The 25,543-nt window shown below is 42.4% G+C and overlaps 1 protein-coding gene across 2 annotated transcripts in view; it reads left to right on the forward strand.

Moving 5' to 3' along the window:
- Positions 1-25,543, forward strand: part of PLEKHM1 (pleckstrin homology and RUN domain containing M1) — a 49,844-nt gene that overhangs the window by 5,255 nt on the left and 19,046 nt on the right. For both annotated transcript variants that reach the window (XM_075276769.1, XM_075276768.1), the window contains 7 exons: positions 12,100-12,344; positions 21,462-22,049; positions 22,275-22,536; positions 22,846-23,014; positions 23,091-23,945; positions 24,017-24,162; positions 24,555-24,748. In XM_075276769.1, the coding sequence (XP_075132870.1) occupies positions 12,100-12,344; positions 21,462-22,049; positions 22,275-22,536; positions 22,846-23,014; positions 23,091-23,945; positions 24,017-24,162; positions 24,555-24,748 (2,459 nt within the window). The remainder of the gene's footprint in view (positions 1-12,099; positions 12,345-21,461; positions 22,050-22,274; positions 22,537-22,845; positions 23,015-23,090; positions 23,946-24,016; positions 24,163-24,554; positions 24,749-25,543) is intronic.

The raw sequence follows: 25,543 nt of genomic DNA on the forward strand, positions 1-25,543 counted from the left end.
ACACAAGGAGGAGGTTGACCTCTGACCTGCTGTAGGGACAGGAACTGAGAGACTCGTTAAATACACTACTCCCACCACCATTCACCAGTGTTTCCTGTCCCTACACAGGGTCGGAATAAGAGGCTCTCCTCCATCTGGGGGATAGGTAAGTATTACCACCGTCCAGGCCTCGGTCGTAGTCAAAGGCGCCTTCCTCCCTGGACCATTAAGGACACAGGGGTATGACTCCAGCCTGCCTCCAGGTGGAAAACTCCCCCCTTCCAGCGGTCCATTATGGCTAATGCAGGGGGTAGAGTGGATGCCGGCTTTGGCCAGCACACGGGAGGAACGGCCAACCTAGGCGTATTGGCGTTCCAGGATGTGAGATAGCCGGGAGTGACATGTGTCCCAGCTTCCTGGGAGGCTGAGGCTGCAGGATCAAGGAATTTCTGGCTACACAAGGTGAATGCCGGGGTGAACTAAGCGGCATTCTTGCAAGGTAGGTGATGTATCAGTGTATGTTCTAGCATGTTTCTCTCTGAGGCACAGCTGTTGATCATAGATCCCCTGGCTGTTCCAGCTCCCTTGGTGTTGTGAGTACTTGGAACAGCTGCTCTGTACTTGAAATTTTTAATTTTTTTTTGGTCCTTTTAATGGGGCAGAGTGTAATTTGGGCTTCCATTCTCCATTTGTAAGTAGAGACGGAAGGTTCCCATAGGACAATGGTTGTATTAAAAACTCCCAGGAAATGACCACTTTGTGGGAAGGAATTGGCATTCCTGTTCTAGGAGCCCTATGCTCAGGAAGTACGGCGAAGGCCCTTAAGGGGGTAAGCCGACTTGGGAGGGCTTAGGCCCTTCAGTATAAAAAAAATCCAGTCCTCCAGTTCTAGCCTTGTGCCCTGTATAGATGACATATAGATGAGGCCTAGTGTATAACAGAAATTGAGTAAACCTTGGTAGCAGTTTGTTGATTATCCCGCAGATCCTGCTGGGGGAAAGGCTCAGGTGAACCCTTGTTAGCGGGGATTCTGACAAAACGGTTTGCACATGTGCAACATTGTCTGGTGGGGCCTCAGTTAAAGTTTGACCTGGTCTGACCACCACCTGCCACATCCTAAAAAGGTGGGGTGAGTAAAGTCAGGGTGGAGGCCTGATCAAAACCGGCTGTTCTACTACGTTAAAGGCAGAGACACCAGGAGTGAATGATATATAATGGAGGCATTATGTCAGTGCTGGACGGTATATACTAAGTGATATATAGCAGGCATAACACCATTGTTAATGGTAGATACTGATGATACCATTGCCTTATGATATATTTGGATATATATGTATATATGTATGTGTGTATATAGATACACACATACATATATACATATATATCCAAATATATACGGCAGGCATGACGCTTTGCGGTGTGGGGAACCCCATGGTGAAGTCATATTTACTGATAGCATGCATAACACCATTGCTGGTTGATATAAGTGGTTCCTTTTGGAACAATATGTACTGAAGGTGGTAGGCCAGGGTGTGCCATTTTGGAATGAGTTCTTACAAAGACCCTGGATGTAAGACAACATACTGTAGTTTATATTTTGCACCTTTCCTTTATAATTTGGTAAACACTGGTGAATGGTGGTGGGAGTGGTGTATTTAACGAGTCTCTCAGTTCCTGTCCCTACAGGGGGGTCAGAGGTCAACCTCCTTGTGTAGCCGTCATGGTGGATTACATGGAAATAGAGTTACTGGTAAGTTCTAACTCCGGTTTTCTCATATTTTCAAAAATTACATATATGAATTGCAGTCATTGTAATTTTCCAGTCCTCAACTATTAGAGTACAATTGAAAGGTTTTTGAACAAACTGCCTATGATAACTGTATATTTTATTTAAAAAATAATTAAACACAAAAGGCACTCAAAATGCATGTTCTAAATTATTATGCACAGTAGAGTTTTAACCTTTTTATTTTTATAAAGAACAAAAAAAATGGTCATTTGTGAAATTATAACCATTAGCAGGTTATTACAAACTGAAATGAAACCGTTTTCAAGTCAAAACTTTATTCTAGGTGATGTTACATTTGCACATAGGACCCCTTGTTCGAAATAAGCTTCTGAACTCTCTTGTCCATTGAATTTGTCAGGTTTTGGATGGTTTCTGCTTCAATTGTTTTGCATGAGGACTGAATACCCTCGCAGAGCTGTTGCTTAGATGTGAACTGCCTCCCGCCATCATAGACACTCCTTTTGATGATGCTCCAGAGGTTCTCAATGGGGTTGAGGTCAGGGGAGCATGGGAGGCCACACCATAAGTTTGTCCCCTTTTATGCCCATAGCAGCCAGAGATGCAGATGTGTTATTTGCAGCATGAGACAGTGCATTATCATGCATGAAAATGATCTTGCTGCGGAATGCACGGTTCTTCTTCTTCTGGCAGTAAGTGCTGTTTGAGAAACTCCACATACATTATGGAGTTCATCTTTACCCCTTCAGGGATCCTAAAGGTGCCGACAATCTTTCTCCCCATGATTCCAGCCCAAAACATTACTCCACCTCCTCCTTGTTGGCGCCGTAGCCATATTTGCATGGGGTGTCCATCAACCAGCCATCCTCCACTCCATCCATCTGGACCATTGAGCGTTGCACGGCTCTCATCGATGAACAAAACAGTTTTGAAGTCAGTCTTCATGTATTGTTTGGCCCACTGAAGCCATTTCTGCTTGTGTTCAGTGGATAGAGGAGGTCAACAGGATGGCTTACGCACAGCAGCAAACCTCTGAAGGACCCTGCATCTTGTTGTTCGTGGGAAGTTGGAGGCACCAGCAGCTTCAAAAACATGTCTGCTGCTATAACAAGGCATTTTTGCAGTTGCTCTTTTAACCTGACGTAATTGTCTGTTGGAAAGAGTCCTCAATTTTCCCTTATCAGCACGCACACGTGTGTGCTGTGAATCAGCTACATACTTCATGATTGTGTGATGATCACGATGAAGTGTCTTGGCAATGTTGATTTTAGTCATTCCTTGACCTAAATGCTCCACAATTTGTTGCTTCTCAGCAGCTGGCACATCCTTTGTCTTTCCCATTTTGGCAGAAAATGTAGGCTGCTTAATAATGTGGGACAGCCTTCTTAAGTAGTCTTGCCTTTATTTGGACACATCTGCCAAACTAATTAGCACAGGCGTCTGCAATTGCTTTCAGTGTTATAAAGAGCCCTGAAATGGAAAGACGACGCTCTCCGGTCACAACAGGATTTTATTGAATAAGACAATGATGCACAACGCTAAAAAATTGCCGCGTTTCAGGCACACCTGCCCTTTCTCAAGTGCGTAACTAATTAGAAAATAGATAAAACAAGTATTCAACGGTTTTTTGGCCAGAAAAGAACTTGGGCCTAAGTTAAAATATACAATGAATTCAAAAAATAATAATACATCATTTAAATCTCATATACCAACCTCATCATTTAAAATACATATTATATTATTTTGATACATTCTACAGTCCAATCAATAAATAAAACCTCAAATTTCCTTTAAAAATTACTGTAATAAATCTCATCAGTCATTCAAAATATAAAGTCACAAATCTATATATACATAATAACAAGTAAATGTGCCAAATCATCTCAATCTCATGATAGAAAGCCCTTGCATATCAGACGCTGATCGTTAGCATGCATCATTGTGTTGTTATTTATATCAATGTGGCTTCCAATAATCCCCAGTTTACAACTACAACAAAAAAGGGGGAGCATAGAGAGTCTTACCTTCACACAAAGCTCGGTCAGTCCGGAAGATGTATAAAAATTGTATGCCGTGTGCTCCTAGGTTTAAATATAGTGGAGCTCGTTTGGTTCCCTACATTCCTTGGAGTGTTTCCGGATGGTGCGATCCAGGTTGGAGCGCATATATGTCCGCGCAAAGTATTAAAACTACACAGCAATGTGCTTCAAGTTGAAGCGCATACGTGACTCACGCATGCGTGGTATATTTAGCATTACGAAGCGCATAGCTAAGTGCTCATACGTGATATGCATATGCATGGTATGATTACCATTATGGAGCACGTGACTGAGTGCTCATACATAATTCGCGCATGCGTGGTGTATTTAACATCGCGAACACATAACTAAGCACTCATATGGTAAATAAAAGGTATTGATGTTTTTTCGAATTTCTCCCTAATATTACAAATGAATTGGAGCAACTCATAATGAAAACAATTGTTTTAAAAAAAAACAACAGATATAGTAAAAAAAAAAAAATAATAATAAAGAAATATATATATATATATATATATATATATATATATACACACACCGTATTTTTCGGACTATAAGACACGCTGGACTATAAGACGCACCTAGGTTTTCGAGGAGGAAAATAGGGGGAAAAAATTTTGAAGCAAAAAATGGTAAAATATTTAATATATGGGAGCTGTAGGTTTGCAACAGCTGCAAGGCCACATTGATAGGTGACCCTGCAGCTGTACGGGGACGCATAGAGTGTTTTTTTTCTCTTAGTAGACCGGGCATTTTCAGACACAGGGATACCTAATGTGTATGTGTTTGACATATGATTTTCTACTTTTATATATATTCTAGGGAAAGGAGGTGATTTAGAACTTTTACTTATTTCATTTTTTTTTTATTACATATTTTTAAAGCTTTTTTTTTTTTTTTTTTTACTATTTTATTCCCCCCTGGGGGGCTTGAACCTGCAGTCATTTGATTGCAAGTCCCATAGACGGCAATACAACTGTATTGCCGTTTATGGGACATTCTGTATATTACTATTACGGCTGGTCATAGACCCAGCCGCAATACTAATATAGCCATGACAGGCCTGGGAGCCTTCATTAGGCTCCCGGCTGTCACCCGAACAGGTCGGCTCTTGCGATATCGCCACGCAGGAGCCGGCCTGCAACTTTACAGGTATGGGGCCGGTGAGGACCGGCCCCCGGGGGAGAAGGGGCCGCCAATACAAACCCGGCATCCGCTGTAATAGAGAGGCGGATGCCGGCGAGGGATAGACGCCAGCACAGGTGCCGGGGCCTGGGACATTGCTTGTTTGTTTCTGCCCTGCATGAAGCCAGCAGCGGCAGGAACGATACTGACATTCCGCTCCTCCGCCCCCCCACCGGGAATAGCAGCATCACTCCTGCCGCTGCTGGCTTCATGCAGGGCAGGAACGTAGCGATGTCTCAGGCCCTGGCACCTGTGCCGGCGTCTATTACAGTGGATGCAGGGCGGCCACATTCGTACTATAAGACGCACCCTTCAAATTTTTTGGGAAAAAAGTGCGTCTTATAGTCCGAAAAATACGGTATGTTACAGACTGGGACTTATATATTTTCTGCACATATATATTGATTAAACAATGTAGACCTTATTACTACATAATTATATTTGGGTAAGAAGTATTGGTGGTCTTTAAAAGTAAAAAGCAGCTAAACCTCCAGCTATATTTTTGAATACATATTTGGGATAGGAGTAGATAAACTCTTTGGTTATTTGGACGGAAAAATACATTAAATACCTAAAATAAAACACCTAGGGGACAAAAAGTAAGATATAGAGTTAAATTAAAGATTGGATTATATACATTTATTTATTAACGTCTTCTGAAGCTATATTAAGACCAAAAGGATGTAATGTATTAAACTTAAATAATCAAAACATTTCTCTCTTATTTAATGTACCATGCCTATCTGTAATTCCAGGAGGGATCCAATCGATGGGTGTTACAGTGAAACCACTAAAGCTTTTGTTATGATGTTCAGCTGTGTGTCGTGAAACGCTATGTTTAGTACCGTATTTTTCGGACTATAAGACGCACTTTTTTCCCCCCAAATTTCGGAGGAAAATGAGGGTGCGTCTTATAGTCTGAATGTGGGTTTGCAGCATGGCCGCGCTACTGCCACCGCTGGTTTTCTTCAGCGGCAGAAGTGTGACAATACTGCAGGCCCCGGCAGCTAAGACACTCCCCGGCATCCGCCGGTCTATTATAGCAGATGCTGGGGACTGTCTTAGCTGCCGGGGCCTGCGGATTGCCGCGCTACTGCCGCTGAAGAAAACCAGCGGTGGCAGTAGCACGGCCATGCTGCAAACCCACTGCTCCTCCGCAGGTCCCGACAGTTAGTTAGCCCCCCCCCGGCCCCATACCTTTAGTGATGCAGGCCGGCTCCTGCACGGCGAGGCCGCAGGAGCCGGCCTGTTCCGATGACAGCCAGGAGCCTAATGAAGGCTCCCAGGCCTGTCATAGATATATATTACTATCGCGGCTGGTCTATGACCCTCCGCGATAGTAATGTATAGAATCTCCCATAGACGGCAATACACTTGTATTGCCATCTATGGGACTTGCAATCAAATGATTGCAGGTTCAAGCCCCCTAGGCGGGGGGATATTAAAATAGTAAAAAAAAAAAAAAAACACTTAAAAAAAATATAATAAAAAATAAAATAAATAAAAGTTCACCTCCTTTCCCTAGAATACATATAAAAGTATAACATTACTGTGAAACATATACATTAGGTATCCCTGTGTCTGAAAATGCCCTGTCTACACCTGGCCCCACAAAAAAAACGCCCTATACATCCCCGTACAGCTGCAGGGTCACCTGTCAATGTGGCCTTGCAGCTGTTCCAAAACTACAACTCCCATATATTAAATATTTTACCATTTTTTTGCCTGAAAATTTTTTTTCCCTATTTTTCTCCTCTAAAACCTGGGTGCGTCTTATAGTCCGAAAAATACGGTATATCCGTTTAGAACATTCGAGCAGTGTTTATTGAGACGTTCGCTCAATTGTCGAGCGAACAATTGAGCGAACGTAATCCAATCTTTAATTTAACTCTATATCTTACTTTTTGTCCCCTAGGTGTGTTATTTTAGGTATTTAATGTATTTTTCCGTCCAATTACCCAAAGAGTTTATCTACTCCTATCCCAAATAGTATTCAAAAATATAGCTGGAGGTTTAGCTCTTTTTTACTTTTTCACTTTTAAAGACCACCAATACTTCTTACCCAAATATAATTATGTAGTAATAAGGTCTACATTGTTTAATCATTATATATGTGCAGAAAATATATAAGTCCCAGTCTGTAACATATATAATTTTTATTTATTTATTTTACTATATCTGTTGTTTTTTAAAACAATTGTTTTCATTATGAGTTGCTCCAATTCATTTGTAACATTAGGGAGAAATTCGAAAAAACATTTACCATATGAGCGCTTAGTCATGTGTTCCGCGATGTTAAATACAGCACGCATGTGCAAATTATGTATGAGCACTCAGTCACGTGCTCCGTAATGGTAATCATACCACGCATATGCATATCACGTATGAGCACTTAGCTATGCGCTTCGTAATGCTAAATATACCACGCATGCGTGAGTCATGTATGCGCTTCAACTTGGAGCACATTGCTGTGTAGTTTTAATACTTTGCGCGGACATATATGCGCTCCAACCTGGATCGCACCATCCGGAAACACTCCAAGGAATGTAGGGAACCAAACGAGCTCCACTATATTTAAACGTAGGAGCACACGGCATACAATTTTTATTCATCTTCCGGACTGACCGAGCTTTGTGTGAAGGTAAGACTCTCTATGCTCCCCCTTTTTTGTTGTAGTTGTAAACTGGGGATTATTGGAAGCCACATTGATATAAATAACAACACAATGATGCATGCTAACGATCAGCGTCTGATATGCAAGGGCTTTCTATCATGAGATTGAGATGATTTGGCACATTTACTTGTTATTATGTTTATGTAGATTTGTGACTATATTTTGAATGACTGATATTTATTACAGTAATTTTTAAAGGAAATTTGAGGTTTTATTTATTGATTGCACTGTAGAATGTATCAAAATAATATAATATGTATTTTAAATAAGGTTGGTATATGAGATTTGTTTTACTATCGTTTTATAAATTATGTATTATTATTTCTTGAATTCATTGTATATTTTAACTTAGGCCTAAGTGCTTTTCTGGCCAAAAAACCGTTGAAGTGAATACTTGTTTTATCTATTTTCTAATTAGTTACGCACTTGAGAAAGGGCAGGTGTGCCTGAAACGCGGCGATTTTTTTAGCGTTGTGCATCATTGTCTTATTCAATAAAATCCTGTTGTGACCTGAGAGCGACATGTTTCCATTTAATTGAAAACGCTATCTTCCCTGGCCTTGGCCGGTGTCCATCAGACGTGCTGCCTCCTCCACCTGACGGTAAACCCCAAACGTAGTTGTGAGCGATTGTCACAATCTCATCAGGTGAGAGGCCATTTGGGCCTTTTAAATTACATCTCCTGGTTATTTCCACCTAAAATTTATGAGACATTCTACACTATATAGTGTGCTCGGTATCTCTTTTGTTTTTTATAAAGAGCCCTGACACACATCACCATCAATGAGTTTAACTGACAAACAAAAAAATTCTTACCTGATCACTCCTAAACACATTGCATAATAATGTGGAACACTGTAAACAGCGGGTGCAGCTTTCTGCTTCCAGTCATGTATTGTGTACAAAACGGGCACCGGAAGTGATTCTGTACAGCTGATGGGGCCACGTATCAGCCCCCTTTAATATGCCCCACACAATTTAATATCCCCCTTCCCCCCAGGTTTTTAGCCCTCATCACTGCCCCAACACAATATAATGACCCCATCACTGTTCTCCATAAATAAATTAGACCCAGACAGCTCCTTTGAAGAGGTTGTCTAAAGCATACTCACCTGTCTCTGCTTGTGTCAGTTTGGTCTTATGGTGATGCCTCATTTCTCTACAAAATCCTCTATGTAATTGGTCTCAGCGGTCGCATGAGGTGCAGGACTGACAGCAAGAAGGCGCCGGCACAAGAACGAATGGACACTGGTGGTGGAGCGCTTAGGACAGCGGGAGCACCGGAGACAGGTGAGTATGCTTTTTATTTTTTATTTTTTTTAAGTCTACACCTCCTGCTCGCCACATGGGTTGCTTCAATTACTGGACAACCTCTAATAGATTCATCCATGTTTCTAATATTGATGGCCTGCCCTGCGGATAGGCCGTTAATATTACATCTGAGGGGTATACCAGCCAGAACAGCTTTTTTTTTTTTTTTTTTTTTTTTTTTTTTATATAGGACAGTGCGGCTGCAGGTACTGGTAACATCTCCAGGAGCCCTGCTGTTCAATTGCCATACAGGGTATAGAAGTTTGTTTAGGTATTGCTTATCGTATGGTGGGTGAGCAGCATGGCATTATTACCTGTATTCGTACTGTCTTGGTACAGCAGGGTCCTGGTAGTGGGCCCCTAGAAACTATTACACTGGTGGGCCCTAAACATCCCAGTCCGACTCTGTTTGTGTAGGTCAGGTATGTCTAAGTGGTGGTGATTGGGGGTGGGCTTCTGAAATATATGCACTGGGCTCACCTATGGTTTAAACAGCTGTGGTTCTACTGTTCTTATCTATTTCATACTCCGGATTCCTTCCAACAAAGTAGCCACACTCATTGTATAGACAGAATGTGCAGCCAAAGTTTAACTTTTTCTTCCTAAACTTCCTGGCTCACATGCACTAGTATTAGAGGGGAAAACATGGCTTCTGTGAAGAAAAGCATTCTGATTTTTTTTTAATGCTTTTGTTATTATCATATGACAAAAAGCAACTAAGAAAAAAAACCAGGAGATGATGTGAGGATGATATAGGAAATTATTTGGTTTTTTTTGTTTAGATTCTAGATGTTCTAGAAATGCTTGATGTTCTAGAAAGTTAAGTAGGGGAGCTCTCAGGTGACACCACTAAGAAGATAGTCATAGGGAACATCATATATCCCAGGAGTAGGCAACCTTTTTTTGTTCAGTGTGCCAATTTAAAGGGGCTCTATCAGCAAAATCATGCTGATAGAGCCCCACATATGCGTGCATAGCCTTTAAAAAGGCTATTCAGGCACTGTAAAAGTTAAATTAAACTACCCCGCCGTTTTAAAATAATAACTTAAAAAAGAATGTGATCTACTTACTGAAGGTGCACGCTGGGCGGGCATTCAGGGTGCGCCGTCTTCTTCTTCCCCGCCTCTTCTTCCTCTGACGTCTTCGGGTCCCGTCCTCCTCCGGCGCTTGCTCGCGGACACTGACAAAAAAAAAATAGCCCGGGCGCATGCGCAGTAGCACGCGGCTTCTACTACGGCTACTGCGCATGCGCCCGGGCTATTTTTTTTTATCAGTGTCCGCGAGCAAGCGCCGGAGGAGGACGGGACTTGAAGACGTCAGAGGAAGAAGAGGCGGGGAAGAAGAAGACGGCGCACCCTGAATGCCCGCCCAGCGTGCACCTTCAGTAAGTAGATCACATTCTTTTTTAAGTTATTATTTTAAAACGGCGGGGTAGTTTAATTTAACTTTTACAGTGCCTGAATAGCCTTTTTAAAGGCTATGCACGCATATGTGGGGCTCTATCAGCATGATTTTGCTGATAGAGCCCCTTTAAATTAAAAAAATCAAAGATGAGGTCCTCGGAGTGCCGTGCACTAATTGTAAGGCTGACGAAACCTACTCCAAAGTCATATATCATAAACTACAACATAGGGGTGCTGTCATGCTCCCAGTCACATGCGTTTACTGCTATTTGCCTTGCTACACCTGTACTCTTCCATTAGAAGCAATGTAAGTACATGTGTAACTCGCAGTTAGTGGTAAATGTATGTGACTGGGAGCAGAGTGAGTAGGATGGTGACCCACTATGTACCTGGATGCTGCATCCAGTCCCTGGCTGGTGTGAGCTCTGCCTCCTGGGCTTTCCTCACCACTTTAGCAAGAGAAGGGGGAATGTCCTCTATCACTGCTATAGCAGAGCACTGAAGGATGCTCCTTCTTCTCTTAAAGGGGCTCTATCACTGGGAAAAGTCATTTTTATCTAAACACATGCTTGCATAGGCTTTAGAAAGTCTATTCCACACTTACCTTTTGTATGTAGATTGCTTCAGTGGTCTCTGAATAAGTCCGTTTTTATTCATATGCTAATGAGCCTCCAGCCAGTACAGGAAGTTCCCAGCAGCCTCCTCTCTCCTATTATCTTCTATGTGTGTGAAGCAAACAGGAAGCGAGTCATCAGCAGCAGCAGAAGCCGTCTCCCATAGAAGACAATAGGAGAGGTGTGCACCTTCTATCGTGCACTAGTCTAATTAGCATATGAATATAAACGGACTTATTCAGAAACCAGTGAGGCAATCTACATACAAAAGGTAGGTGTGAAATAGACTTTCTAAGGGCTATGCAAAGGTGTGATTAGTTAAAAATGACTTTTCCTAGTGATAGAGCCCCTTTAATATATGCAGGTCCTATGCTGGCTGCCGTGCCAGCAAGATATGACACGTGTGCCAGGGGTTGCCGACATCTGTTATATCAGGTATGCACAATAGCCAAGTGCGGACTACTTTGGGATTACTGAAGTGGTTCTAGTATTAAACACTACAATTTTCTGATAAAGCATTTGTACCTTAAGAGAAGTGTGCCCAACAAGTTTGAAAAGCAGTTGGGAAAATAGATTTCCCATGATTTGATTGAGTCCTTGCTCAGATTATTTTGTGTGGCTGTGACTCCTATCACATGACTAAAGATTGCTGTTATGCCCTTTAAACTCCTTTACCTATGCAACAGAATGGAGTCACATTGTGACCCAGTGAATGCTGTGACTGTGACTTATTTTCTTGTGACTAAAAGTGACAATGTGACTCCATAGGGTCGAAACCATTGGGGAAGTTCTAGTTAAGAATTTATATGGTCTATATTTTACTTTTGTGAAATGTGTGTGTTATATCTGCTTAAAAGCCGATTTTTATTTATAATGCAGTGATATAGTATGTTGTAATTTTCAGATATTTAATGTTTTATTGTAGAAGGCTGTTGCTTCCAGTGACTTTGTACAATGAATTACAATTTAAGGGTAAAAATTAATTCTTTGGTAAGAGTGAGCCCTGACTATTCTTCAGTGTTTTGTAACCGCTTCAAAAATGGGACTTGCCAAAATGTTTTATTGCGATATCAAAACTTGATGCAAATAATCAACAATTTTTTAAAGGATTTCTTGCAATATATATTTTTTTTCTTTATGGGATCAGAACATAACAAAAAAGTTATCGTCCTCACTCCGCGCCCTTCAGATGCGCTATGTAACAACCGACGATGTTATCACCAGTGATGATGACGATGCTAATGGATTCTGTGTGGCGCTGGAAGCTGTCTTCATCCATGGACTTAAAACGAAGTTTATCACAGCACAGACTAACAGAAGGAAAAACAAGGGGCACCAGGTCGTTCTACCACAGCCAGCCTTCTGGTCTCTTCTGAAAGCTGTCACTCACCGGTTAGTGTATAGATGGACAAAACGCCAACATTATGATATACTGAGGTCTCCTCTGTATTCTCTATTCCTGCCTTTACTCTCTATGCTCTTGAAATTGTGGATGTTAGGTTTCAATCTGATTGATTAGGATTTTGCATTTCAGAGAAATGGAGCAACTCTGGAGGACAAAATGTCCTGTGGGATAATGTAGAAGGGAGCAGTTAAGAGGAGGATTACTTTGGAGTACCGTATTTTTCGGACTATAAGACGCACTTTTTTCCCCCCAAATTTCGGAGGAAAATGAGGGTGCGTCTTATAGTCTGAATGTGGGTTTGCAGCATGGCCGCGCTACTGCCATCGCTGGTTTTCTTCAGCGGCAGTAGCGCGGCAATCCGCAGGCCCCGGCAGCTAAGACCGTCCCCGGCATCTGCTGTAATAGACCGGCGGATACCGGGGAGTGTCTTAGCTGCCGGGGCCTGCAGATTGCCGCGCTACTGCCACCGCTGGTTTTCTTCAGCGGCAGAAGTGTGACAATACTGCAGGCCCCGGCAGCTAAGACACTCCCCGGCATCCGCTGGTCTATTACAGCAGATGCCGGGGACTGTCTTAGTTGCCGGGGCCTGCAGATTGCCGCGCTACTGCCGCTGAAGAAAACCAGCGATGGCAGTAGCGCGGCCATGCTGCAAACCCACTCCTCCACCGCAGGTCCCGACAGTCAGTTAGCCCCCCCCCCGGCCTCATACCTTTAGTGATGCAGGCCGGCTCCTGCACGGCGAGGCCGCAGGAGCCGACCTGTTCCGATGACAGCCGGGAGCCTAATGAAGGCTCCCAGGCCTGTCATAGATATATATTACTATCACGGCTGGTCTATGACCCTCCGCGATAGTAATGTATAGAATCTCCCATAGACGGCAATACACTTGTATTGCCGTCTATGGGACTTGCAATCAAATGATTGCAGGTTCAAGCCCCCTAGGCGGGGGATATTAAAATAGTAAAAAAAAAAACAAAAAAAACCCCACTTAACATATAATAAAAAATAAAATAAAAGTTCACCTCCTTTCCCTAGAATACATATAAAAGTATAACATTACTGTGAAACATATACATTAGGTATCCCTGTGTCTGAAAATGCCCTGTCTGCACCTGGCCCCACAAAAAAAACGCCCTATACATCCCCGTACAGCTGCAGGGTCACCTGTCAATGTGGCCTTGCAGCTGTTCCAAAACTACAACTCCCATATATTAAATATTTTACCATTTTTTGCCTGAAAATTTTTTTTCCCTATTTTTCTCCTCTAAAACCTGGGTGCGTCTTATAGTCCGAAAAATACGGTAAGTGTAAACATGCTAATTAAGAAATTGGATAGGCTTGATTAAAGAGCTGTTTCTAGGGTGGGCTTTAAACTGTGGAGGTTGAGTGTTAACCTGTTTTTATCTGGGATAGTGAACTAATGCAACTTGGGAGAAATCTTGGAGCTGATCGCAGATTTGTTTTATCTTTGACAGTAGACAGTTCAGGTAGAATATGTAAGGGGAGTGGGGATGGTAGAACACTTTGTGGATAAGGATAATAGATTTAAATTATTTTCTACAGTAGACAGGCCAGCAGGTCGACTCTCACAGATGGGTCATCCATGTATCATTTTAACCCCGTAACGCTCTGGTCAGTAATAGTACGTCCTGGCAAGTAGCACGTTCGCGCTCAGGTCAGTACTATTACTGACCAGTAATGGCGCGGGCACAGAAGCTGTGCCTGCGCCATTACTCCCGGCACTCGGCTGCATTACATAGCCGAGAGCCAGGACAGGCTGCCCCGGTGAATTGCCGGTTGGAGCTTCGCTCCGATCGGCGGTATTAACCCTCCCGATGCCGCGGACACATGTCTGCAACATCAAGAGCGTTTTCTGTGTGATCTCCCCCCGCGGTGAGATCGGGGGGGTGCCCTGATGAATTTTATGTAGCCCCGGGTCTGGTTAGTGACCCTGGGCTGCTAGGACCACCGCTTACCTGCTTGATTCTGCTGTGATGCCCGGATATGTGTCTCTGCGTCTGCAGAGACACACTTCCTATATAGCCTGCAATACATGTGTATTGCAGGCTATAGTACTGGACCAGCAATCAGAGTATTACTGGTCCAAGTATAGTTATAAAACAAATAAAAAATGTAAAAAAAAGTGTAAAAAATAAATGAAGTGTGTGAAATAAATTAATTAATAAAGCCCCCAAATTCCCTTTTTCTATAGCAAATGAGTTATTTTAAAAAAAAAAAACTAAAAATTAAAAAAAAACAATGCATATTTGGTATCGCCGCGTCCGTAACAACCTGTACCATAAAACTAAAATATTATTTCACCTATATGGTAAACGTCAAGAAAAAAAACGGAAAAAAACCGCCGGAAATAATGATTTTTTGCCATCTCACCTTAAAAAATATGCTATAAAAAGTGATCAAAAAGTCGTATGTACACCAAAATAGTACCAATGAAAAGCACAGGTTGTCTCGCAAAAAATAAGCCCTCAACCAACTCTGTCAATCAAAAAATAAAAATGTTACGCATCTCAGAAGATGGCGATGCAAAAAACATGGATTTATGTGCCCAAATGGGTTTTTGTTCGGCAACATTACTAACGCATAAAAAAAACCTATAAATGAGGTATCGCCGTAACCGTACCGACCCGCAGAATAAAGTTCACATGATACTTATGCTGTACACCATGTGGAAAAACATTTAAAAAGTAAAATGCAATGCCAGAATTGATTTTTTTTTTTTTTTTTTTTTTTTTTTTTTTTTATATCCAGCAAAAAAGAGTTAATAAAAAATAAACAATAAGCTATAGGTACCTAAAAATGGTGTCATTACAAAATGCATCATATCCCAGAAAAATACAAGCACTCATATGGCCACATCAACAGAAAAATAAAAAAATATAGCTTGAATAATGTGAAGACAAAAAAAAACCAAAATCGCCAAATGCGTCAGGAGGGGAATATATAAGTGGTGCGAGCGTATGTCAGGGTACTCCCAAAGTGACCCCCCCCCCCCCCCAATCATAGGAGCTACTGGGACATAGTAGGGAATTTGGTGCTCCCAATGTCCTCCACACAGCTTATATATTACCTCTTCACCTTCCGCTGTGCATTCACGTCTGGGATACTAATACTCACTACACCCCCTGATAAATTCTTTGAGGGGTGCAGTTTCCAAAATGGGGTCACTTTTGGAGGTTTCCCACTATTGTGGTACTTCTAGGGCTCTGTAAATGCAACATGGTATCTAAAAACCATCCTAATGAAATTGCTGCCCGAAATCCCTAAAGGTGCTCTTTGATTTTGAGGACACGTGGATTGAGTCACGTTGCACAGAAGGGCCACATATGTTTCTACAAACTGCAGAATCAGAGAAATAAATATTATGGTATGTTTTGCTGTTAACCCCTTCTTTGTTACGGAAAAATGTGGTTTGAAATGGAAAATGTGCATAAAAAGTGACATTTGGAAATTTCACTTTCATTTTGCGTTAATTCCTGTGGAACACCTAAAGGGTTAACAAAGTTCCTATATACAATTTTGAATAGTTTGAAGACTGTTTCAAAAATGGGTGTTTTCTATTATATAGGCCCCTCAAAATCACTTCACAACTAAATAGGTCCCTAGAATACAAAATCTTTAAATTTTCTTGAAAATCTGACAATTTGCTACTAAAGTTATAAGCCTTCTAACATCCTAGAAAAGTAAAAGGACATTGAAGAAACAATGCCAATATAAAGTAGACATATGGGAAATGTTAATTAGGAAGAATTTTGTGGGATGGGACGGTCTGTTTTCACGAGAATAACAGAAACTTTCAAAATTGATAATTTTATGTAATTTTCAGTATATTGTCCTTTTTTTTTTAACAAACACAAAGTATAATGACCAAAATTTACCACCAACATAAACAACAATGTGTCACGAAAAAACAATCTTGGAATCACCTGGATAGGTAAATGCATTATGAAGCCATCCTCACATAAAGTAAAAGACGTCATATTTGAAAAACAGGGTCTGAGCCTTAAGGCCCAAACTACCCTGCGTCCTTAAGGGGTTAAAAGATAAGCCTGGATGCAGCATTCAGGATAGTTTGAGGAGAGTTTAATGAAGGCAAGATCAATTAGCGTGTAGTTACAATAGTCAAGTAGCACTTGAAACTGTGAAAAACAAGGGTTTTTGATGTTTTCCATGGTAACAAACTGTTGATTTGAAGATGCCTTTTGTGGTGTAGGTAGCATGAGTATGCAAATGATTAAAGTTGAAAGGGAAGGGTCTGTGTTGAACATGACACTAAAGACAGCAAGCATTTTGCCCTAGAGTTCTGGTAAGACCACAGACTAAAATGTAATCAGGGCTAGGACAGTAGGTCGGCATCCTTCAGCACTTTAGATGTTTGTGACACTACAACTCCCAGCATGCACACTCAGCTTTGAGCATGCTAAGAGCTGTAGTCTCATGACAAAGATTGCTAATCCCTAAGTTAGTAGATGGTGGAAACCTTAGTAGTTCAGTTTCAGAGGTCACATGGGCACTGGGTCTCTACTGCAACAGACAATGGTGGGGGATGCTGAATCACTGGGGACAGGTAAGTTTTATTTATTTTATTTTTTTCACCTTCCTTGGCCTCCGTTGTGGAGAACTGTATGTCCTATACAACCCTTTTAATTATAAAAATGAATTTCTGTCTGTCGGTCTATTCTTTATTCACGACCAAACGACTGGACCGATATACACCAAATTTGGCACACAGATACTTCAGGTGTCCGAGAAGGTTTAAGATAAGGCCCCAACTCGCTTGGACGTACCATTGCTGAGATATAGCATTCCCAAAACAATAAACCCCCCCTTCCCCTTAGTCAATACAAACCTGCAAGTCTTTCACTCAAATTCCAACTGCCATAAACCCGGTCACTTCACATGCACAATCCAACACTGCTATCCAAACTGAGATACAAGCATTAAAGGATTAGATACGCGCATCTGCACACAGTTCCACATGACAGAGGATTAGATACTCACGTATGCACACAGTACCATACGCCGGGGGATTAGATACACACGTTTGCACACAGTTCCACATGTCAGAGGATTAGCTACGCGCGTCTGCACATAATTCCACACGCCGGAGGATTAGATACGATCGTCTGCACACAGTTCCACACGCCTGAGGATTAAATACGCACGTCTGCACACAATTCCACATACCGGAGGATTAGATACGGGCATCTGCACACAGTTCCACACGCCTGAGGATTAAATACGCACGTCTGCACACAATTCCACATACCGGAGGATTAGATACGGGCATCTGCACTCAGTTCCACATGGCGGAGTATTAGATACGTCCGTCTGCACACAGTTAGTTCCACATGCCAGAGGATTATATACGCGTGTCTGCACACAGTTCAACAGGCCAGGGGATTAGATACACACATCTGCACATAGTTCAACACGCGTGAGGATTAGATACGCGTGTCTGCACACAGTTCTACATGGCAGAGGATTAGATACTTGCGTATGCGCACAGTACCATACGCTGGGGGATTAGATACACACGTCTGCACACAGTTCCACAATCCGGAGGATTAGATACGCATGTCTTCACACAATACCACACGTCGGAGGATTAGATATGCGCGTTTGCACAAAGTTAGTTCCACATGCCAGAGGCTTACATATGCGTTTCTACACAAAGTTCATTAGGCTGGAGGATTAGATACGCACATCTGCACACAGTTCCACATGCCCGAGGATTAGGTATGCACGTCTGCACACAGTACCACACGCCTGAAGATTAGATACGGGCGTTTGCACACAATACTGCATGCTGGAGGATTAGATACAAGCGTCTGCACACAGTTCCACACAACCAAGTATTAGATACACTTACAGATGAAAGCTGTCAGTGTAGGCCGTGGATCGCGCTACCGTGGCCTACACTGACTACAGAGTTTTAGCTCTGCCCTGACGCAGGTGCAATGAGTCATCAGCGCTCGCAGTTAAAAGGAGGTGGATGCCGGCGGCTCTTCATGGGTGAGTGTCCATGTGTCAGTCATACTGAAGAGCATATAATACTGTGTGTTGGGGGTACTGAGGAGCATGTAATACTGAGGGGGTGTATTGAGGAGCATATAATCTTGACCCCGATTAATCCTGATATACAGATCAGCACACAGTATCACACGCCAGAGGATTAAATACGCGCTTCTGCACACAGTTCTACACACTGAAGGATTAGATATGTGCATCTGCACACAGTTCCACATGCCGAAGGATTAGATACGCACGTTTACACACAGTTCCATACGCCGTAGGATTAGATATGTGCCTCTTCACACAATACCACACGGAAGGATTAGATACGTGTGTCTGCACACAGTACCACACCCCAGAGAATTAGATATGCATCTCAGCACATAGTACCACACGCGGGAGGATTAGATACGTGCGTCTGCACACATTTCCACACGCCAAAGGACTAGATACGTGCGTCTTCACACAGTACCACACGCCAGAGGATTAGATATGTGCATCTGCACACATTACCACACCAACAAGGATTAGACGCTTGTGTCTACACACAGTACTACACAGGGAAGGATTAGATACGCGCATCTGCATACAGTACAGCACGCCAGAGGATTAGATACGCGCGTCTTCACAGAATACCACACACCAGAGGATTAGATACACTCCACTGCACACAATGCCACACGGGGGAGGATTAGATACGTGCCTCTGCACACAGTACCACACTGTGTTTCGGTACGGTTCCAGGGATACCAAATTTATATGGTTTTATTTACATTTTGACCCCTAAAAAAAAATTCCAAAATGGTGTTAAAAAATTTTTTTTCTAAAAGTCGCCATATTCCGACGGCCGTAACTTTTTTTATACATAGGTGTACGGGGATGCATAGGGCGTCTTTTTTTGCGGGGCCGGGTGTACTTTTTAGTTCTACCATTTTCGGGAAATGTTATTGCTTTGATCACTTTTTATTCAAATTTTTATCAGAATTAAAACAGTGAAAAAACGGCGGTTTGGCACTTTTGACTATTTTTCCTGCTACGGTGTTTACCGAACAGGAAAAATATTTTTATAGATTTGTAGAGCGGGCGATTTCGGACGCGGGGATACCTAACATGTATGTGTTTCACAGTTTTTAACTACTTTTATATTTGTTCTAGGGAAAGGGGGGTGATTTAAACTTTTGATACTTTTTATATTTTTTTATATTTTTTTTTACTTTTTTTTTTATTTATTTTTTTGCATTTATTAGACCCCCTAGGGGTGTTGAACCCCAGGGGGTCTGATCACTAATGCAATGCATTACAATGCTAATGCATTGCAATGCATTGCAAAAAAGCATCATCTCTTTTGCAGGCTGTATACACCAGCCTGCAAAAGAGAGAATTTGCAGACCGGCTGGGAGCCTTTGACAAGGCTCCCGGCTGTCACTGCAACATGACGTCGGCCCTGGAGCATGCTCCAGGAGCCGGCGATCCTTGCCAAAATGGCGGCGCCCATGCGCCGCCGGGAAAACGGCGCCTCCGGCGCCTTTGACAGCAGCGCCGGAGGGGTTAATGCCTCCGATCGGTCCGGGGACCGATCGGAGGCATTAGAGCCGGTTGTCTACTGCTTAAAGCAGTAGACACCCGGCGGCTATGACGGCCGCCCGGCTCCCGGGCGGTCGCCATAGTTACAGACCCGACATGCGCCGTACTATTACGGCGCATGTCGAGAAGGGGTTAAAGAAGTAGGGCACTGTGGATGACACTGTTACACAAGGTCACATTCACACAGCTTTACTCCAGGTATCCATAACAACTGATCACAGGTTTTTCACTGATATCCAAAATGAGATACACATAATCACATGACATTTATGGAAATACACACAAACAACATACAAAATACACCAGTGCAAAATTGGACAATTCTTATGGGGCCACTACACAGACAAAAAATGTAATATACCCATGAGTAGCCAGGTCCTCCTGCTAGTAGTGTATAAAAAGTGCTGGTAGGCATACATTTGATTGGTGACTAAAGGACTGAATCTTTTCCTGGATGCAGGGAGGACATTAACTGTTTCACAAACAGAAAGCAGAGTATGTCATTCAACTGCAGAGGAGAGTAGCTAAACTGGCAAAACTGTAAACCCATCAAGGTTCTGCCTTGCTCACAAAGCATTTTATTCTAATTTGCATATTGGGGAAAAACATTTCTGCAAGAAAATAAGGGCACCTGCGAGACTGTCCACTACTAGGTACTGGGGCAGGTATCACTAGTTCTCCTCTGATAGAAGGACCCAAAAGGATTTTTCACACTGATGACTTATCCTCAAGATGACGTATCTTTGAGAGACATTATCCCTGTGTAGAGAGATCACCTAGTACTGAGCCCTAAGGAATCCAAAAGTTGAAGGGAGAGGTAGAGCTGGCAAATGACACACTGAATATAAAGGAAGAGAACCAATAGAGTAGTGCATATTGAGGAGAAGTTGGTGGTCTGTAATATCAAAAGCCGCAAAAAAATTATAGTTATCGATTTAGCTGTAAGAAGATCTTTGGAAGGGCAATTTTAGTGGCAATCAGATTGTAAATTGTCCAAGAGAGACGAGACTACAGATTAGGTGGGAATAGACAGGCATTCAAGGAGTTTGGTGATGGACAGGAAATTAGAGACAGGCCAGTAATTTAGTGGTACGGGATGGGTTATGAGAGAATTTTTTTCAGTAAAACACACTATTCAGTCTTTACTTTCTAAACTGTATGTCTGCCATATACTCTGTACTGGCAATTTTTTCTCTACAGTCTGTCCTCTGTATACTCTTTCCTATACCATTTGTCCTTGGACTACTGTACTGTCATTACTTCGTACTGGTATGTCTGCTGCATGCTATCTTGTGTTTACTTTCCATGCTATCTGTCTTCTGCATACTCCTTCCGGTAATTAACATCTCTACTGCTTGTCTACTGTATACTCTGTTCACTTGTAATTTTCAAAACTAGTCTGTCCTTTGTATAGTATGTCCTGTCATTGTCTGAATTGGATTCTTTCTATACTGTCAGTGGTTTGGAGCTTGATTGTCTCCTTGCAGGGATGTCATCACTCAACTGGAGAAGATAAGTTACATAAACTGTGACGTGGGACGATGCCGCTCCTGGTTGCGTTTAGCTCTTAATGAATCTCTGATGGAATGTTACTTCCTTACACTACAGAGGGAGAAATCTCAGTTGGTGAAGTATTACCAGCCCTTTGCACTGTTGCTAGATGCAGAAGATTGTGATGTTGTTCTCAGCTACTTGCAGGGTGTATCGTCTCTGACATTTACTTTATCACACAAGTCTTCTATTCTAAATGAGTGGACAGCATCCCCTCTGACATTGTCTGGTCTCTGGCTGGAAAATGCTGAGCATATTGTTCAGTCAAAGCCCTGCAGACGTAAATCCCTGGATTCTGTCTCTCAGTCTTCAGGCTCTGATGACATCAACAATTCAATGATCAATAACACTAAGAGGCCACATGAGTTATCTTCTCTGAGCCTGGATAATAGCAGCTCATCTTCCCAACTTTCATCCAGCTTGGCATCTGATGAACCACCTAACACATGCTCTGAGAGCTCTGACTTTTCCCTGCTGCTTTCCGACAAGTGTGACGTTGTGAAGACTGCACATAAAAGCTTAGAGTAAGTATGAGAAAGGGGTGGATGGGGAAGACCGAAACATGATACAGAAATTATTTTCACTTCTGTTTTATGAACTGCAGTTAATGTAATTGTTATGAAAGTTCAATCTTTGTAGCGGTCAGGCGCACTGGTGGCAGTTGCTTATATGGTAGTAGTCTCTTAGTTTGTACAGCAGTAGGTATAAATTGGGAGCTGAGAACTGATCTTTAACACTATGATCCGCAGGGACATGGATGCTATGCGGTCAGACACAACATCCTTGTGTTCTCTGTATTGTTTATCTACCCTTCAAGTCCTAAAAGCTGACAAAGAATACAAGGCCACAGAAGACATAGACACTACACTTGTCAACATGAACATTCATCATCAGTACATTCAGGAATCATCGCCTTCTCCTTCAACACAGTCAGTGGATACCCATTCTGGACCTATCCAACTTCAAAGTAGTTCTCTCTCAGCAGAAGAATCTCCAGCTGCAGAACTCCTCGTAAGTACCTAGTGTAATGTTAGTAACTGTTGTGTTACAGTGAAAAAAAAAAATCTGTATGCAAGTCCACATTCATGGTTTTTCCGGTATCTTTCTTATGCATCTCTACCCTTCTGGATATCAGTTTGTAACTCACTTTTCACTCTGCCTGTTGTTCACACTCACTGCTGTTGCCCTTTCTTTTGCCACTGGCATTCTCTCTCTGCTCCAGATATTGTGATTACTCTCTGTTTCAGTAAAGATTACTTTCAAAACAGAGATTAGACCTGTGTTGTTATATATATATTTTTTTTTCCCTCATTTGTTCAGAAAACCCAGAGCTGGATCTCTGAAGATGATATCCAAGCAAAATCTCCTGTTATTGCAGTAGATGAATTCAGTATTGGATGCTTGGACTTCCAGGTGTCTGATCTTGACAACTCTGAGTCCTTGAAGCCTTCTGGTCCAGCTTTTCATGTAGTTCACCGCAGGCAGATAGGTATTTGCAAACTGTCGAATGCTGTCCCTGTGAATTCTTATCCGTGGTCTTGTGCTGATTCTGTTGTTTTATACAGGGATACCTAACCCGTTCCATGGTCTCCTGATGCTGGGCTCCCTGGATCGTAAAAATGCCCTGGGCCTGTACAAGACTTATTATTGTGAGTTGACACCACATGAGTTTCGCCTGCATGTGGAAGGAAGTGAGCAGAACTGTGTGGAAAGCTGTTCTCTGCTGCACTGTGAGTCAGTGGGTCCTGCACACAGTGATGGTCGCTTTGAGCTTCAATTTCCCAATAAACAATTGTATATGAGGGCACCATCTAAAGGTGAAGCCCATGACTGGGTGGACAGGATACAGGAAGCGGTGCAAAAATTTCAACCACAGCAAGATGACTGTTGGGAGATTTTGCATTGTCCAGATTATCCACAAATTTCTGCACTTCCCAGGGAGGAGAGAACATCCTTTTGTCAGGTGTTTGACTGGACTATTCAAGCAGAGTTGGAGCCAGATGCTTTAAAAGAGTCAATTCTGTACATGAGGGTCCAGAAATCATGGACAAGGTTTATGTTTTCATTGTCTGAAAGAGTGCTCAAATGTTTCCTTCCCCAGAGCAGTGAGAAGGCTCTGTATAATATTTACACTGCAGAGATGGTGAGGGACATACTGCCTGATTCAAGTCTTGGTAATTCCTCCTGCTTCCGGCTGGTGACTACAAAAGGCTCGTTGCAATTACAAGCTGAGAATGCAGCCGAAGCTAAATCTTGGAGAGAGCTTGTTCGAGCCGTGTTTTTGGAATTGGAAGACCATGCTTTGCTGGGAGCTCTAAACTTCTACATAAAACCACACATCAGGGATCATCTGTTTTTCCAGTACCTCTTACATATTCCTACAGAGCGGGGTTTAGACACACAGAACTTTAAATGTGCAGGTGGGTGGAAGCTGGATATAATGTAGTTGCTGCTGCTCTGTATGTTTGTTACAGGTTTCCTCTCATTTCAGGCTGCCATAAACAGATTGGGTTTCACTTTGGAAAGGCAAAATTATGTGAATTTTCTGGTTTGTATTATTGTGACTTGTGTCATCTGGATGAAGTGTCCCTTATCCCATCTAGGATGGTGCATAACTGGGATCTAATTGAACGACCAGTAAGTACAGCATTAATCTGTGTTCTCTCACACCTATTTCCTTATCTGTGTAGTGTTTGTCTTCCTGTTTTCTTGGTGACTGTCAAGAGCTGGTACCTCTTTTTGTACATTGCTTGACCTCTTCAGTGAGGTTGAGCAATCTCTCTATCACTACCCCTCTTTTATCCATTACACATCCCACTACAAGATTCTGTTTAGGGCAAATCTACAAGTTACTACTAGTGTTTTCTCTTTGTGATATATGTGAGCAGTCGATGATGTCTCCTTTGTATCTCTCTTGTATTTGAGTTCATGTTCTCAATGCGACATTTGATTTGTAACCTGAATATATTTTTCTATAGAGTTAGCTAAGTCATGAGTGAACATCTTGTCCTTTTTTGTCCTCTGTGCAGGTGGCCAGAGCAGCTGTGAACTTCTTGAAGATGGTGCAGGATGAGCCAGTCTTTAATGTCAAGTGCTTAAATGACCGACTTTACCAGCATGCACATATCATGTGTGAGATAAGCCATAGTCGAGAGAAGCTGAGGCTGTTAGGGGAGTATTTGATAACCTGTCGTAGTGGAGCACTTCAGGAACTTCGTACAAGGTGAAATCCCTGCTTTTGAACTCACTAGTTTGGGGAAAAATCTAGTGCTGAGAATTCAGCAGTAGATGGAAAACAGAAGATCTGGAAATGACACCCCAGGACTAGGAAAGACAGAACAAGAAACCCAATAGAGCATAGGATGCTTTCTTAGGGCTAGTTCACACGGGGCACAGTTAGGCGTACTTTGGTCCTGATTTTGATGCGGGAGGTCTGCCATGACTGTCGCAGCTTCCGACAGTCGTGATTTCCCGTTCTGGAGTAGGCTCAAATGAATGGGCCTAGTCCGGAGGGTGCTGCCGCGAGGCGGACGCCGGGGTTGGAATCTGCCTGAAGAAAGGGCAGCTCGCTTCTTTTTTCCGTGAGCGGCAATAAAAGTAAGCTAGCGGTCTACATAGACCTCTATTGTGACGTGGATTCAGCGCCAAAATCCGCCCCCTCTTGCCCCATGTGAACGAGACCCTGTAAATGTATTAGTATCGTGATACCATCCATCTTTTAGCTGTGCAGGGATATTTATTATTTGTATACATGGCATCTGGTGGCAGGCGTGTACTTTTTGTGGCTTATTTGTCATATAGTCATGGCTCTTGTTTGGGTACAAGTATAATCTCATCCTGGGTTTTGTTGAAAATTCCTATATAATAGAATAATTGTTTTTAAAAAGTGGGACTGTACAGTGATTGCAAATGCAACCTTGAATCTGTCTATAATGTTGCATGTAACGGAGGAGTGAAATGCTCTTGCAGTTATTCCGAAACGTTTCACAAATTGATTAGTAAATGAGGTATCACAATC

The sequence above is a fragment of the Leptodactylus fuscus genome, chromosome 6 (genome assembly GCF_031893055.1).
Source record: "Leptodactylus fuscus isolate aLepFus1 chromosome 6, aLepFus1.hap2, whole genome shotgun sequence".
Taxonomy (NCBI): Eukaryota; Metazoa; Chordata; class Amphibia; order Anura; family Leptodactylidae; genus Leptodactylus; species Leptodactylus fuscus.